This window comes from Piliocolobus tephrosceles, chromosome 15, assembly GCF_002776525.5.
Source record: "Piliocolobus tephrosceles isolate RC106 chromosome 15, ASM277652v3, whole genome shotgun sequence".
Taxonomy (NCBI): Eukaryota; Metazoa; Chordata; class Mammalia; order Primates; family Cercopithecidae; genus Piliocolobus; species Piliocolobus tephrosceles.
In genome coordinates this window covers 28540809-28558726 of record NC_045448.1, presented here as the reverse complement: position 1 = coordinate 28558726, position 17918 = coordinate 28540809, and the positions used below count along the sequence as shown (strand labels likewise).

At 46.7% G+C, this 17918-nt stretch overlaps 1 protein-coding gene across 3 annotated transcripts in view; it reads right to left on the bottom strand.

Moving 5' to 3' along the window:
* The window catches only part of PLB1 (phospholipase B1), a 147313-nt gene that overhangs the window by 56070 nt on the left and 73325 nt on the right, over nt 1-17918 (bottom strand). For 2 of the 3 annotated variants that reach the window (XM_023217267.2, XM_023217269.1), the window contains 6 exons: nt 14147-14255; nt 9309-9360; nt 7776-7856; nt 5358-5423; nt 4999-5099; nt 1647-1728 (listed from right to left, as the gene is read on the bottom strand). In XM_023217267.2, coding sequence (XP_023073035.1) covers nt 1647-1728; nt 4999-5099; nt 5358-5423; nt 7776-7856; nt 9309-9360; nt 14147-14255 — 491 coding nt within the window. The remainder of the gene's footprint in view (nt 1-1646; nt 1729-4998; nt 5100-5357; nt 5424-7775; nt 7857-9308; nt 9361-14146; nt 14256-17918) is intronic. The other variant, XM_023217268.1, reaches the window with a different exon arrangement.

Genomic DNA, 17918 nt, shown 5'->3' with positions numbered 1-17918 from the left:
TAGCCGAGACTACAGGCATGTGCCACCACGTCCAGCTAATTTTGGTGTTTTTTGCAGGGTTTCACTATGTTGGCCAGGTTGAACTCCTAACCTCAAGTGATCCACCCGCCTCCGTCTCCCAAAGTGCTGGGATTATAGGCATGAATCACCCAGCCCTGATTTTGATTCTTATGGCTTGGCCCCTAGAATTCCAGGATTCCATGATTCCTCATGGCTTACCTCCTGACCCTAGCTCTCTAGCTCTGTCAGAGATTCTGTGTAAATATTAAGTCTGTTCAAATTAGCCAGAAACTGCATGAACTTTAGTTGCGTGCACCCAATAACCCCAATTGAAACAGGGTTGCTCTCATGGCCATAACCTCAGCTGTTTTCCCTCTTCTGATGTGGGCCAGGGACTTCCTCCCCCAGAGTCCCAGGTGCCTGCTCACAGCAGAAGGAAGTATGGCTTGGCGCGGTGGCTCACGCCTGCAATCCCAGCACTTTGGGAGGCTGAGGCAGGTGGATTGCTTGTGTGCAGGAGTCCAAGACCAGCCTGGGCAACATAGTGAAACCCAATCTCTACTAAAAATACAAAAAGTAGCCAGGTGTGGTGGCACACACCTGTAGTTCCAGCTACTTGGAGGACTGAGGCAGGAGAATCACTTGAGGCTTGGAGGTCAAGGCTGCAGTGAGCCGAGATTGTGCCACCGCACTCCAGGCTGGGTAACAAAGTGAGACCCTGTCTCACTATAAATAAATAAATAAATAATAAATAAAATACAATAAAATAAAGGAAGTCCAGCTGGGGAGTCATCCCGAGTGCTAGGTAGTAGACACAAAGGATAATAAATACAGGTTCATTTCCCTGAGCCCTGATACACCTGGCAGGTATAGCTGCCCCCAAAATGGTCTGCAGGGAAATGGTGCCGTCCCCAAGGAGTCCATGGACTCCTGGAAGGATGGATCCACTCTGGCAGCTGTTTGCAGCCTAGTCTAGAAGAAAGGCCTACCATTGTCCTCTTTGAGTGACTGGACAAATTTTTTGTTGGGGAGAAACTCGATCTTTAAGGGAGTCAGCTGTTCTGGTCAAAGATATGCTAGAGAAAGGACTAAAACGAACAACTCACAAGATGGAGATGATCTCCTGACTTTCTTTCTCCTTGTGCTCCCCAAGAACACCCATTCTATCGGAGCGGAGGGCAGAGGGAATGCACCTTATCTCACTGAACCCTGGAGACCCTCGAGGGAGGGAGGTCCTTTCAGCCTCCGTTTCCCACCCAGGAGCTGGAAGTTCAGAGAAGTTTCATCACCCACATGTCTAATGTTCCACAACCAGTGAGCAGAGTCGAGGTTCGGATCTGGATAGATCCGCTCTGAAACTTCTTTCGATGATCCATGTTTGCCATGGACAAGTGGAAACGTTCATTTCATGTAACGACCAGGAACTGAGATTCAGTGGCTCGTGTTCAGGGACTTGGTTCTGTGGTGCGATTCAAACAAACCAAATAGCAGCCCCCGCTGTGTCTCAGGGTGTTTTAAAATCAGCAAACTAGTCAGTGGTCATCGCCCACACAGGGTCAAAATTACTGAAGCATTGACTTGTTCTCTAGACAGAGGAATCAAATCACACAGCAGTTCTGGGAAGTCTCAGAACCTTCCCAGCTTACCTGAAACTTCTTGTTGAATTCGATGAGGGTGGCAAGTTCTGTTGAGTTATCATCAAACTTCAGGACACAGGGACACAGAGACCTGCAGACCAAACCAAAGAGAAACCCTCACTGCAACAAGATCACCATCCTGAATAAGGGATGCAGAAACGTTGGCTTGAGACTCAATACATTTCTTTTAACTTGGAGTTCAGAAATCCGTGCTAATGAGGAGCCTGGCTGGCTGACCTGCTGACCACACCAAACGAAGCTAAAGAAAATTTCCAGGCCAGGCGCGGTGGCTCACGCCTGTAATCCCAGCACTTTGGTGGGCGAGGTGGGCAGATCCCTTGAGGTCAGGAGTTCAAGACCAGGCTGGCTGACACGGCAAAACCCCGTCTCTACTAAAAATATAAAATATTAGCCGGGCATGGTGCTGCATGCCTGTGGTCCCAGCTACTCAGGAGGCTGAGGCATGAGAATCGCTTGAACCTGGGAGGCGGAGGTTGCAGTGAGCTGAGATTGCGCCACTGCACTCTAGCCTGGGTGACAGAGTAAGACTCTCTCTCTAAAGAAAAAAAAAAAGGAAAAAAGAAAAATTCCTAGACCTGGATTTGCTCTTGAAAATGAAATAGACTTCTTCTGCCATCTGTAGGAGTGACTTTTATGGAGCCGACTCACCTTGGGGCTGTCTGAGGAAAGTGCTGTGTGGATGAGGCATGCTTCAGTGGCAACAATAATAATTGCTGAGATACACTGATTTGAATGTATTTTAGTAGTTATTACTGAATAATTAACATTGAAAGGTATACCAAGCACTGCAATAATAACTTTATGGGTATTAACCTGTTTAGTCCTCCCAGCCATTCTAGAAGTGGTATTCTCATTATCCCTGTTTTAGAGATGAGGAAACCGAGGCTCAGAGTGGTTGAGTAACTTTCTCAAGGTTGCATGGGTGCTGAGTGTGGGAGCTAGGACTTGAACTCAAGTCTGCCTGGCTCTGAACCTGAGCTCTTAATCTCTATATTAAATCTCTATATTAAACTGCTTCCATCCAGTCTGCATCTCTGACCTGGCCAGCTACCTGGCACATCTGGGCTTTTGGTCCAGGGGGATGAGGTGATAACAGCAGGGATGGCTCTGGGTAGACTCAGTACTGCAGAGGAAAGCACAGCCACCCGATGAAACAGTGGAGAGGCGGGGAGTGCAGGGCACTGCAGAGGCGGCAGGAGAAGGTGATCTGAGTCTATCCAACCTTGACATTCAGTGACTTGGCCATCTCAGACCTGTGAATGGGCCTGGCAAATGTCTATTCTGAACCTTTAGTTTGAAAGGTCTAAAAAACCCTGCCGGGATGGGTAGCAAGAGGCTTTCTGGTAAGCTGCTCTGAAATGGAGTGAAGACACTGATCCCCTGTGTGGCCCAGTGACTGGAGAAAGTGGGAGCCAGGGGATGAGTCAGCAGTTGGAAATAGCATGCCTGACACCAGCTGTGTTCATAGGCACGTGTCACCCAGCAGCCATCCTGTCTCTGCTCACAGCACCGTGAGGGCTTCTCCAGGGGACCTGTGCAGTTTGGGTCCCCCAGGTGAGGCATGGCGTGGATCTGCAGAGGAGCAGGAAAGGTACCCCTTAACTTCCAAGATCAAGTCTGGCCCATGCGAATTATTCAGTCATTCAGCAAACAGCAGCTGAGCCCCTACACCGTGCTAGCAGTGACTCAGACTGAGTTCACAGGCTGTGGGGAGAGAGGCACATGAAGAATTACCATGTGATGTGCTCAGGGCTGGGATGGGGACCTGTACCGAGTAACAGAGCTGGGGGGCAGGGTAGGGGAGCACAGCCTCAGTGACCTCAGCTAACAGTCCAGAGGAGAACTTGCAGGAAGGAAGGCTGTGGGAAACATTCATGCTTCACTTAGAGAAACGTCTTATTCCAGACCGTCCTGGAGATGTGTGATACAGGCTGGGTCTCCCTTATCTGAAATGCTTTAAGCCAGAAGCATTTCAGATTTTTTTTTCTTTTTGGATTTTGGAATATTTGCATTACCCTAGGGCTATCGTTTTCAGCCACATCTTTACAACACAGAGAATGAGCAAAAACTAGGTGAGTAATGCACGCAGGTCTTAGCCCCACATGAGCCCTCCTGGGGAACCTGTTGTTGGAGTATCCGGCCTGCACATGTGCCATTTGGCTACCCTTTGTGGGCATGCTTGAGCCACAGGATCTGGGCATGCCCGGAAAAGATAGTGCATCGCAGCTGAAGGGGGCTTTTCGGGGCTGCTGAGTAAACTGCGTGCTGTGCACCTGTGTTTTGACTACAGCCTGTCACATGAGGTCAGGTGTGGAATTTTCCCCTTGTGGTGTCATGTTAGCATTTTAAAAGTTTTGGATTTTGGGTCGGGCGCGGTGGCTCACGCCTGTAATCCCAGCACTCTGGGAGGCCGAGGAGGGTGGATCACCTGAGATCAGGAGTTCGGGACCAGCTTGGCCAACGTGGTAAAACCCCGTCTCTACTAAAAATACAAAAATTAGCTGGGCGTGGCGGTGTGCCTGTAATCCCAGCTACTCAGGAGGCTGAGGTGGGAGAACTGCTTGAACCTGGGAGGTGGAGGCTGCAGTGGGCTGAGATCGCACCACTGTACTCCAGCCTGGGTGACAGAGACCTTGTTTCAAAAAAAAAAAAAAAAAGTTTTGGATTTTGGAGCATTTCAGATTTCAGATTTTCGGATGAGGGATGCTCAGCCTGTATTAGATGGGGAAGCCAGCTCTGTCTGGCTCTGGAGGCTGAGGGGTGAAGACGTCCTCTCAGGCAACTTCTCAGGACCAGTGCTTTCTACTCTCTGGGGAGGACTGCATCCTCTGGACCCTGCTGATTCTGGTTTGACCTCCTTCTCTGGCTAGTGACAGTGGCCCTGTATCTGTGAATGCTTTACGTGGAACACCCATACCAACCAGAGGCACCCCTGTCCTAGAGATGGGCCTCTAGGAAGGGACAGGTCAGCTCTGGACACACTTGGAAGCAGGTCCCAGCAGTGGCCTGGGCGGTCCCCGGGCCTCGCCCACACAGCTTGACTCCATTCCTAGCGTTTACTCTTCCCTCTGGAGGCCTGGAGGGTGCCTTGTGGCTGCCATGGCAACAGAGGTGGGGTGCGGGGGTAGTTCCCCATGCACACCCTGAGGTGGGCTGAGGCCTATACCAGGGTGGAAAAATCCTGGGATATCCTCCCCTTAGGCCTTTCCAGGTTAGAAGACGGAGTGGTCACAGCCCTTTCACACTTTGGCCCTTGGGTTTTCTAAGGAATTTGCTAAGGGTGCCACTGCCCTTAGCAGTGAGGATTCTTAGCAGAATTGGGGAGAAGTGTCTGTCTGACCTGAGGATTATCCTTGGGCAGTAGACTTTTTTCTCCTGGTACAGCTCTCTCAGGCTGACGATCTCAAGCACCGTCACCAGGTTCACAAATGCCCGAGGAACCTGAGAAAAGGCAAAAATCAGTCACCAAGAGGATGAGGCTGGGCAGCTCCAGGCTCTCACCTGGGTTTGGGACCTGCTCTTCCTGCTGAAGTTTCAGGTCTAGGGACTTCCATCTGCCCCCATCCACTTCCTCCAACCGTCCCTGCTCCCCATCTATGCATCTGGGCTGGGATCCACAACAAAGGTGACCTGCCGGGGAGATCTCAGCAGGACGCCAGAGCTTCCTCTAGGCTAGGTCTCACCGCCTAGCCTCCGTACCTCGGCGTGGAGGATGTCCAGGGCCTTCCCAATGTTGTCTGAGAAGTTCTGGGGAGAATAGCGGACCTGCAGGAAGAGAAGTGTCCCTTGAACACCATTTGTCACCAAATCTCTCTACAGAACCGGGCTACTTTCTCTCTTGGGTCCTTTTTTTTTTTTTTTTTTTTTTTTTTTTTTTAGACATGGTCTCCCTCTGCCTTCTGGGCTGGAGTGCAGTGGCATGATCACAGCTCACTGCAACCTTCACCTCCTGGGCTCAAGCAATCCTCCCACCTCAGCCTCCCAAGTATCTGGGGCCATGGATACATGACACCACACTTGGCTAATTTTTTTTTTTTTTGGTAGAGATGGGGTTTCACCATGTTGCCCAGGCTGGTCCTGGGCTCAAGTGATCCATCCATCTCGGTCTCCCAAAGTGCTGGGATTACAGGTGTGAGCCACTGCACCTGGCCAGAGTCCCCTTCTTTCTCTATTCAGTCACAGCGGGCAATACTGAAATGCAGTGTTTGTCTTTGGGGCCCCAGCCTCGACACCAGCCCCATGATCCGCAGGTTTGCCACGGCTGTGGCCCTCAGGAAAATACCGTTTTTCTTTTTGTTTTGTTTTGTTTTGTTTTTTTGCGTGGAGCTCTGGACCTACTCCATATCCACTAGCTGTAGAGCCGGAGCATCACATCTCTGGGCCCCTCTAATACGGGGATGTCAAAGCAGATGATCTCTAAGATCTCCTGCAACCTGAGCAGCCTCTGTCCTACGGCCCCATCTCTTTTGCTTGGAGCCTCAGTGTCTCGGGCTACTGAGCACACCCTACATGTATGAAAGCACACCCTACACAAATCAAAGCAGTAACAGGAGGGGAGGAGGGGAGGAGGGGAAGAGGGGAAGAGGGGAAGAGGGTCCTGTGAAACACCCACCACACCAAGCCTAAACACATTCTAACTGTTTATCCTGATCTCAATATTTGCGGTTTTAAAGCTTTCTCGCAGTGGAACTCTTTCTCTGATTGAAATCTAAACAAAAGCCCTGCTGTATGGAACATACCAAAGCTGTGTCACTTAACGTGAGCAGGGGAGGAGCCCAGGGTCCCACCTCCCCATGGGCCACCAGCAGCCCCAAGGCTCTCCTCTGGGCCTTTCAGATCACAGCTTGAAAACTCCTGACTCCTGGTGACTTTGATGCCAGGAAAGTGGGTTGTGAGGGGCCTGGGGGCCGGGGCGTCCCTCCAGGTAGGTGCTTACAGGCCACAGCAAGACCACTACTTCGTAAACCTGACTCTGCTGGTCCCCTATCTGCCTGACAAATCTCCTCATCTTCAAGCCCCAGCTGGAAAGTCTCCTGCTCTGTGTAAATCTCTCCAACAACCCCCGCTTCCCCACACACCAGGGTCCCACAGCAACTTTGCTTTTTTTTTTTTTGAGACGGAGTCTCACTTTGTCACCCAGGCTGGAGTGCAGTGGTGTGATCTCAGCTCACTGCAACCTCTGCCACCTGGGTTCAAGCGATTCTTCTGCCTCACCCTCCCAAGTAACTGGGACTACAGGCACTCGTCATCATGACTGGCTAATTTTTGTATTTTTGTAGAGATGGGGTTTCACCATGTTGGCCAGGCTGGTCTCGAACTCCTGACCTCAGGTAATCTGTCTGCCTCGGCCTCCCAAAGTGCTAGGATTACAGGTGTGAGCCACCACGCCAGCCAACTTTGCTTTTAGACCTCCCTTCTGTGTGCAACCCTACAACCACATCCTGATGTCTGCCTTGTGCAGGATGAATTGCCTGTGCCTCTCTCCGCTGGCAGTGCGAGTTCCTGAGGACAGGGCCTGTGTTTCCTTCGCCACTGCTTTGCTCCTAGTACACTGCTGGCATAGGCGTGGGTGGGAGACTAGTGGGTATGCCCTGTCAGGCTTCTATCAGCTCAGAGACTGAGGTTCCAGGAGGACATGCAGCATCCATGGAGCAGCAGCCTTGATCTTGGGTTTCCCACCAGCCCAGAATGACATGGCTCTGAAGCTGGCCCAAATGCCTGCAGGAACTCGACCTTTCCATATAAGTGACAGCACAAAGGTGGAGACGGCAAGGCTGCTGGAGACTGGGGAAAGGAGCTAACCTGTGACTCTCTGTGAACACAGGAAAGATTTTTCTAGTCAATGGGTGTTATCTTGGTTTCTAGAATGATATGATCAAGCTCCCTTGATAGGAAACTTAATCAGGATCAATCTTTTAACCAATCCTGCTTGTCCAGCTGAATGGCTCCCTGGAGGTGAATGCCTTCTCAGTCTCAGGGTTCATCCCAGGCTGGATCCAAGACAAACCACAAGCCTGAGTCCCAACTTAGCTGTACTGCTCCCGGGCAGAGCAAGTGACCGGGCTGTGAAAATCCTTCTCTGGGGGTGAGTCTCGAGTAAAGGGCCTGGAGACCTACCGGATCACTGCAGAAATCACAGAGGTCATTGCCGCCTATAAACAGGGTTATTATCTTCCAGTCTTCCTGAAAGTGTATCCTCTGAAATGAATAAGAAACACACAATCAAGCACCTTGTCCCAGAGTCAAGCCAAGGAAAATACAAAATGCTTGACACTAGAAAAGATGGGTCCTCACACACTAGAGTCTCATGGACTTTCGAATTTTCTGTTCCTTGGTTTCGGGCTCCTGAGATCACAGGTGCTAACAGTTCGTTATTTTAGGTAGAATCACTGAACTTCCATGTGGCTCTGTCCACACACAAAAGCACACACGTCACAGTTTCCACGTGTCCTGGTGGGAGTGGATACAGATGCCCTCCGAGCTCTGTTCCTCCATCTCCAGCATAGCAAGGAAGTGGGGAGGGGATAAGGAAGCTGGTCTTGGCCATGGGACAGGAATGTTTGTTCCAGAATCTTCTAGAAATCCTGAATTCTAATTTTGCCTTAACAGAGAAAGGACCACCTTTCATTAAGAGGGAACTCTCCAAATTTGGAGTACTCACACTGGTGACTAGCTCTGCCTATGAACTAGTCAAGCCAGAGAGGATGGGTAGAGTAAGGTGGTAGCTCTAAGCACAAGCTCTGAAAAGATTTTGCCACCTCTGGGATCTGTCTCCTCCAAGGAGGACCTGGAGAAGTACGTGACGTCACAGGGCTGTGTGGAGAGGGTGCAGCCATACACATTCCACAAACTATGGCCCCAGGGCAGCCACGGCCCTTCAAGCCTCTTATATTGCCCCAGGCCTACATAGCTTTACTTCTCTGATCTGCACTTCCAAAAGAGGGTGGAAGGAGGAAGGTGAGAACAAGATCCAGAAAAGTTTGACATTAAGGGTAGAAATACCCTCAAAACCTCCCAGTAATAGACTTTGTTGTACATTAAAGTATATATAACATAACTCATCCTAATCTTCCTTTTTACTTTACCCACCTAGAAACAGCCTCTGAATTGAGATCCAAGCTTTCATTTGAGGGAGAGCCTCATATTCATCTTTCAGAACCCGGCTCAAACATCTCCTCTTATTTTTTGGTACTGCTCCTTGCAGACCAGGGCTCTCCCATAGGCCATGTGCCCAGAATAACAGCCAAAATCTCCTTCTCAAGCCTTCCCTGACCGTCCTAAGCAGAGGTGCTGGTCCCTCCTGCACCCCACCCTGTCTTATACACAACCCTTTTGATGGAGCACGTGGCAACTGTTCTATAATTTGCTTCTTCACATTGGTCTCCTCTTCCAAGCTCCTTGAGGACAGGACTGTGTTGTATTCTTTTGTGTATCTCCAGCCCCAGCCTGATGCCTGACTCACAATAGATGTTTAATTTCAACAGCCGACTGACTGAACAAATAGGAATCACCTTTCCAGAGGAGCAGTGTTTTAGGCTTCAGATGTGTCTGCTAGAAACCCACACCAGGCTCCCAACCACCCCTCAATCCACAGCTGATCTTTTCTGTGTCCAGGGATTTCTCTTGCATACTCCCATCCCAGGGACCCACCGTGTCATTCTTCATCAGGTCCACCAGCGTCCTGGCCTGGACAGGTAAATCCCTGCGGACATATACCAAAGGAAGTGCTGTGAGGAGTGGGGACTGGCAGGGGCCCTTAGCAGAGAGAACAGCAATCAAATGTACAGTGGAGGAAGGCCCAGGGTGGGTCTCCTGCAGGAAAATGGACTGAAGGCCATGTCACAAAGCTCCTTCCCCATTCATGCCTCACTGCGGGAGTGTTGGGTGGTGACTGTGCTTGGGAAGGCCAGAGCACTGCACATAAGAGGGGGTGACTCTCAGTGTGACTATTTTTCTTTTTCTTTTTCTTTCCCCACTGAGATGGAGTCTTGCTCTGTTGCCCAGGCTGGAGTGCAGTGGCACAATCTCAGCTCACAGCAACCTCTGCCTCCTGGGTTCAAGCAATTCTTCTGATTCAGCCTCCCAAGTAGCTGAGATTACAGCCACGTGTCATCACGCCCAGCTAATTTTTGTATTTTTAGTAGAGACAGGGTTTCACCATGTTGGCCAGGCTGATCCCAAACTCCTGACCTCACGATCCATCCGCCTCGGCCTCCCAAAGTGCTGGGATTCCAGGTGTGAGCCACCACGCCCGGCCAGTGTGACTATTTTCTGATTGGCATATTTGGTATGGTGTACTTTTCTTTTCCTTCCAAGCCAGGCTTGTTCAGAGCAAACAGAAGGTTTGCCTGTGAGTATTTCACATCATGCACATGTCATGGCATCCCCCATTTTGGCAGGTGCCATGGCCTAAGCCCTCCTACCCTTAAGATGATGTAGTCTAGTCAGATGCACCTGGGTTGGACACTTAGGTGCCTCTTGCTAACTGTGTGAAAGTGACTCTAATTCTTAACTCAAAAAGACCGCAAAATGGAGACAAGCTCACTGGTCTTGGACGGTCATTGGGAGCAGTAGATGGGAGCCACTGCTGGTGCCAGACTGCCAGGGTTTGAATCCTGGTTCCACAAATGACCTGCTCTGAGACCTTGGCCGACTACTTGATCCTGCAAACCCTCAGTTTTTCCCTTTGGGAAACGGGGATGGTAACATACCTTCCTCACAGAGTTGTTGGGGAAATTAAATGAGATGCCATATAAAGAACTTACAACAGCGCTTGACACACAGTATGCAACCACTGAGTTATTTCTGCCATCATTCCCACCATCATTGACAAAGTCCCTGGCACAGGGCTTAGCAGGAAACATTAGTGGTCATCCTCTTCCCCTCTTATCTATTTGCCCTACTGGCCTGATGTGAGTCAAAGTACACTAGGTATTTGGTTACCTGGATGGGGACTTCACGTAAGTCACTTAACCTTTTTGAGCCTTGATTTCCTCATCTGTAAATCTGAAGTTATCAGAGCAGCTGCTCTGTTGATGGAATAGAGTTTGAGGATGATTACTCAACCACTCTGAAACTCTTTTTTTTTTTTGAGACTGAGTCTTGCGCTATCACCCAGGTTGTAGTGCAACAGCGTGATCTCAGTTCACTGCAACCTCCACCTCCCAGGTTCAAGCGATTCTCGTGTCTCAGCCTCCCAAGTAACTGGAATTACAGGCACCTGCCACCACACCTGGCTAATTTTTGTATTTTTTGTAGAGATGGGATTTCACTATGTTGGCCAGGCTGATCTCGATCTCCTGACTTCAAGTAATCTGCCCACCTTGGCCTCCCAAAGTGCTGGGATTACATGTGTGAGTCACTGTGCCTGGCCAAAGCTCAATTTTACCATCGGTAAAACATGGAAATTGGATGTTTTGCTCAGTTTATCTAATGGTTATTGTGCAGACTACAGGGACGATAAATGTGAGGGTACCTTGTAAATGGTGCACTGCTGTATCCGCATGACAGCTATTGTCAGACCTGGAATAAAGCCTGCAGGGCACAAGGCCAGACTATGTGGTCAAGTCGAAGCATCTGTTCAGGCCATGTGGCCTCTTTGTGCCATAGTTTCTTCTATTGTAATACAGGAATAATAACCCCCAACTTTTCCCTGCCACCCAGGATGTGCTTGGATTGCTTGCATGAAAGAGCCCCAAGTCCTCTGGCAAAGCAAGGACAGAAACCCAGGGCCAAACGAATCACACTCATTTTGGTTACTTTCATGCTCTTGACTCTAAGGTTTCATTCTTGGATGCCTTCCTGACCTAATCATGCTTACAACTGTCTTTCCTCTTATACTACCAGCCCATATATGCTTGGAAAAAGCAAGACGATGGTACTATTAAAGCAGTAAACCTGTAGCCTTTTAACTCTATCACCATCAAAAGGAAAAGAAAGCCCCAGAATTCACCATAAAACCTATTGGGCCTTCTGGATGCGGTGGCTCACACCTGTAATCCCAGCACTTTGGGAGGCCGAGGCGGGCAGATCATGAGGTCAGGAGATCGAGATCATCCTGGCTAACACGGTGAAACTCTGTCTCTACTAAACATACAAAAAATGTGCTCATAGTCCCAGCTACTCAGGAGGGTGAGGCAGGAGAATCACTTGAACCTGGCAGGCGGAGGTTGCAGGGAACCGAGATCGTGCCACTGCACTCCAGCCTGGGCAACAGAGCAAGACTCTGTCTCAAACAAACAAACTAAACCTATTGGGGTTTGTGTTACCCATTACTTTGGATACTGTCACCTTCCCTACTGGCGATGAATAAGAAAGCTACTTAGGTGGCTCACGGTCTCAGGATGGTGCTGAGAGCTGGAAGGATGTCAGGAAATCTAGGAACCAAACCACATGATTCCTAGGAACCACAATGTAGTGTGGTATTTGTGATTAAAAATAGGATCTAAAAAAACCAAATCATCCCATCAAAAAGTGGGCAAAGGTCATGAATGGTCAATTCTCAAAAGAAGATATACAACCAGCCAACAAACATGAAAAAATGCTCAACATAACCAAATATCAGGGAAATGCAAATTAAAACAATGAAATACCACTTTACTCCTGCAAGAACGGCCATAATTAAAAGGTCAAAAAATAATAGATGTTGGCCTGGATATGGTGAAAGGGAACACTTTTACACTGCTGGTGGGAGTGTAAACTAGTACAACCACCATGAAAAACAGTGTGGAGATTCCTTAAAGAACTGAAAGTAGAACCACCATTTGATCCAGCCATCCTACTTCTGGGTATCTACCTAAAGGAAAATAAGTCATTATATGAAAAAGACACACACCCATGCATGTTTATTGCAGCACAATTTGCAATTGCAAAGATATAGAACCAACCTAAGTGCTCATCAACCAACAAGTGGATAAAAAAAAATGGGGTCTATATACACCATGAAATACTACTCAGCCATAAAAAGGAATGAAATAATGTGCTTTGCAGCAACTTGGATGGAGCTGGAAGCCATTATTCTAAGTGAAGTAACTCAGGAATGGAAAACCAAATATTGTATGTTCTCACTTATAAGTGGGAGAGCAAAACTATGAGGATGCAAAGGCATAAGACTGATATAATGGGCCAGGCATGGTGGCTCACGCCTGTAATCCCAGCACTTTGGGAGGCCTAGGCGGGCATATCACTTGAGGTCAGGAGTTCAAGACCAGCCTGGCCAACATGGTGAAACCCCAGCTCTACCGAAAAATACAAATGAAATTTAGCTGGGAATGGTGATGTGTGCCTGTGATCCCAGCTACCTGGGAGGCTGAGGTGGGAGAATCGCTTGAACCTGGGAGTGGAGAATTGCCGTGAGCTGAGATTGTGCTACGGTACTCCAGCCTGGGCAACAGAGCAAGACCCTGTCTCAAAAAACAAACAAAAAAAAGAATGATATAATGGACTTTGGGGACTCAGAGAGGAAGGGTGGGGGAGGTGAAGGATTAAAGATTACATACTGGGTAGAGTGGACACTGCTCAGGTGACAGGTGCACCCAAATCTCAGAAATCACCACTAAAGAACTTACTCATGTAACCAAAAACTACCTGTACCCCAAAAAGTGTTGAAATAAAAATTAAAAATAAATACAAATAGTATAAGAAAGGATCTTCCAATTTATGTTTCCTTGATTAGGTACGGCATTCACTTGCTCTCTGACCAGGCAGCAAACCCAAGCAGCACTCAAGGCCCTGGAATCTTGGAGTGCAGTGGAGGGATGGGACCTAGGAAAGCTGACCTGCCCACTCTTGAGGACCGGCCTGGCCATGCCCAGGGGCCATGGCACAGTCATGGCTGTGCTCACTGATGTTTCCCCCGAGGTGGGCATTACTGCCAGGACTACCATTTTGACCAACACGTGTCATGTGTCCACTATTTACAGCTCACCAGAACCTTCATATCCAACACGACATTTGAGCTTCATGACCGCCCTGTGGGAGAGGTTCCTAACCAGCCCCACCTCTTAGAGTCTGAGGCTTAGAGAGGCCAGGGAGGAAACTGAGCTTGCACTTAGGGCCTCCCCTCCCAGGGCTGGTGCTCTTCCCGGGATCCTGGAAGGATGCAGAGTTTAGAGCCCAAAAGGCACAGCTGAGGAAGGGAGGGAGAGCAGGACTCTGAAACAGCAGTGACATAGCAGCGACAACTGGGATGCAGAGTGAGCCCGCTTATAATCTATGTCTTACGTGAGATTTACAGGCAGGCAAAGTAATCTGCTCAGAGCATATGCCTGGCATCAGAGTCCACTGTGACTAGTTTCTCCGGGTGGGTGTTAGGGCAGGCTCACAGATTTCTGTAACACCTCCAAGACAGCCCCGTTCAGCCTTTGGCCCTCAAACCCCTTCCCCTGACGAAGCCCTTCAACCTTCAGCCATAAACCCAGTTTAGGCCAAGCCCCACTCTGGTCCCCAGAGGACATGTGCTGTTCACCGCCCCCGTCACCCCAGCTCACTTAGCTCGGCCTCCTGCCACAGCCTGGTTTAAGAAGGCATTAGAACTGGTTTCTTTCCCAGTGCCAACAGAGAAGCCCTTCAGGGAAGGGTTGAATTCCCGGAGGATGTCTGCAAACACAAGGAAAAGACACGCTTAGTGACTACCGCAAAGCAATCTTCAAATTCCTTTGATAAATACCAGCAGGTGTTAGGGAACAGAGTCCCCACTCCACAGCCCTTACTCTTGCTCCAATCTTCGCTCAGCATGGGAAGAAAACGTTCAACAGTCTGGTGCTTAACAACAGGGCAGCACACAACAGATGTTTCATCAATTATTGCTGAGGAAATGTGAGTCTGGGTTACATGCTTTTCTCATGTAGTTTTCTTTTTTACTACATACATAGTAGCTTTATTGAAATATAATTCACTTACCACAAAATTTACCAATTTAAAGTATACAGTTCAATAACTTTTAGCATATTCACATAGTTGTACAATCATCACCATGTAATCAACTTTAGAACATTTTCATCACCCCAGAAAGAAACCCAGTACCCACTAGCAGTCACTCCCCATTCCCTGAAACCTCGTGGCAATTGTGGATCTACTCTGTCTCTGTAGTCTTGCTTATTCAGGCCATTTCATATGAATGAAATCATATAGCCCAACATACGTTTTGTGACTGGCCTCTTTCACTTAGCGTACTATTTTCAACATTTGCCCATGTTGTAGCATGCATCTGTACTGCATTCCTTTTTACTGTTGAATAATATTCCATTGTATGGATATACCACATTTTATTTATCCATTCTTCAGTTGATGGGGCTTTGGGGTTATTTCCACATATTGGGTATTATGAAAAATGCAGCTATGAACATTTGTGTACAAGTTTTTGTGTGGATTTCTCTTGGATATGTATCTAAGAGTAGAAAAGGTTAAACTCTGTTTAACCCTAGCCCTAACCCTGTTTAACCTTTTAAGGAACTGCCAGGACTTTTCTCAAAGCAGCTACACCATTTTTACATTCCCACCAGCAGTTTCTGAGGGCTTCAATATTTCCATATCCTCATCAACACTTATTATCTTTCTATTACAACCATGCTAGTGGATGTGAATTGGTATCTCGTGGTGGTTTTGATTTGCACTGATGGCTACTGATGTTGAGCATATTTTCATGTGCTTACTAGCCAATTGTAGAAATGTTTATTCAGATCCTTTGCCCAATTTTAACTGGGTTATCTTTTTATTATTGAGTTGTAAGAGTTCTTTATAATTTCTAGATACAAGTTTCTTATTAGATATAGGATTGGCAAGTGTTTACTTCCACCCTTTGGATTGTCTTTACTTTCTTTGATATATGATATGTTATCCTTTGAAGTGCAAAATATAGATTTTTCTTTTGTCACTTGTGCTCTTAGTGGTATTTTGAAGAAGACTTTGCTTAGCTCAAGATCATAAAGATCTGCTCCTATATTTTCTTCCTAGAGTTAGTTTTAGCTCTTACATTTAGGTCTATGATTCATTTTGAGTAAATTTTTGTATAAGGTGTGAGGTAGGGGTTCAACCTCATTTTTTTGGTGTGTATCTAGTTGTTTCAGCACAATTTATTGAAAAGACTATTCTTTCCCCCATTGGTTTTGGCATCCTTGCTGAAAATGAGTTAACCATCAATATGAGAGTTTAATTTCTGACTCTCAATCTTAGTCCATTGTTTGATATGTCTATCTTTATGCTCGTACCACGTCTTGATTACTATAGCTTTATAGTAAGTTTTGAAATTGGTAAGTATAAATCCTCTGAATTTGTTCTTTTCTAGATTTCTTGGGATAGTCTGGGTCCCCTGAATTTCCACATGAATTTTAGGGTCAGCTTGCAAATCTCTGCCAAAGAGCTACCTGGAATTTTGATAGGGATCACATTGAATCCATAGATTTGGGGAGTATTATCATTTTAAGAATATTAAATCTTCTAATCCATGAATGTCAGATGTTTTTCTACTTACTTAGGTCTTTAATTTCTTTCAGCAATGTTTTGTGATCTTAACAGTAAAAGAGATGCTCTTTTCTGGTTAAATTTATTCCCAAGTATTTTATTATTTTTGATGCTATTGCAAATGGAATTTCATTTTCATATTAATTGCTGGTATAAAGAATTACATTTTTGTATATTGATTTGTACCTTGTAATCACTGAACTCACTTATTAGCTGTAATAATTTTTAGTGGATTTCTTGGGATAGTCTCTATATAGTATCATGTCATCTTTAAATAGAAGTGGTTTTATTTCTTTATTTCCAATGTTGGTACTTGTTCTTTCATTTTCTTGCCTAACTGCCATGGCCAGTGTGATGCTGAATAAAAGTGGCAAGAGCATGCATCCTTGTCTCACTCCTGATATCAGAGAGAGGGGGCGGCATTCCATCTTTCACCATTGCCTGTGATGTCAGCTGTGGGCTCTTAAAAGATACCCTTTATCAGAGTGAGAAATTTTCCTTCTATTTTTAATTTGTTGCTTTTTTTACTTTATTTATTTATTTTGAGACAGTTTTATGCTGTCACCCAGGCTGGAGTGAAGTGGCACAATCTCAACTCACTACAACCTCTGCCTCCCAGGCTCAAGCGATTCTTGTGCCTCAGCCTCCCAAGTAGCTGGGATTACAGGCACCTGATACCACACCTGACTAATTTTTGTGTTTTTAGTGGAGACAGGGTTTCACGGTGTTGGCCAGGCTAGTCTCTAAACTCCTGACCTCAAGTGATCCACCTGCCTAGGCCTCGCGAAGTGCTGGTAGTACAGGCATGAGCCACGGCATCCAGCCTTTGTTGAGTGTTTCTATCGTGAAGTGGTGTTAGATTTTTGTTAAATGCTTTTTCTGATCCATTGAGATGATCATGATGTGTGGTTTTTGTCTTTTATCCTATTGACATAGAATATTACATTAATTGATTTTGAGGTTGAAAACTAACCTCGTATTCCTGGGCTCATTCCACTTAGTCATGAGATATATATATATTTATTTATTTATATATATTATTGCTGGATTTTGTTTGCTAGTATTTTCTGTAGGATTTCTGGGTCTACATTCATAATACTTACTGGTCATACTTTGCTTCCCTTGTGATGTCTTTGTCTTATTTTGCTATCAGGGTAAAACTTATAGAATGAGGTGTGAAGCATTCCTTCCTCTTCTGTTTTTGGGAGGAGTTTGTGAAGAACTGGTGATTGATACTAATGTTCGATAGAATTCACCAGCAAAGCCAGAGACAGTCTGGGCTTTTTTGGGTAGGAAGTTTTAAAATTATTAATTCAATCTCTTTGCTTGTTATAAATCTATTCAGATTTTCTACTTTTTATGGAGTCAGTTTCAGTAGTTTGTGCCTTTCTAGGAATTTGTCCATTTCATCCAAGTTATCTGATTTATTGGCATACAACTGTTCATGGTATTCTCTAATAATCCTTTTTATTCCTGTAAGGTTGGTAGTATCTCCTCTTTCATTCTTGATTTTGATTCCCCCTCCCTTTTGCCAGTCTAGTTAAAGTTTTGTCAGTTTTGTTGAACTTTGCAATCTCATGCATTCTAATTGCCTTTACTAATATGGATCCACACTTTTCACTTTTCCATCTTTCCAACTTGGTGAGCCCTCCTGAGAGCAGAGTCCGTATACCCCAGGGCCTCATATAATGCTCAACACGTTTATGTACTGAATTAGAAATAAAGCAAAGTTTAGACAAGCTTGGAGACTTGCTCAAAGTCATGTAGCTGCTGAGAATGGCTGGTCTCTCAGCTCCAATA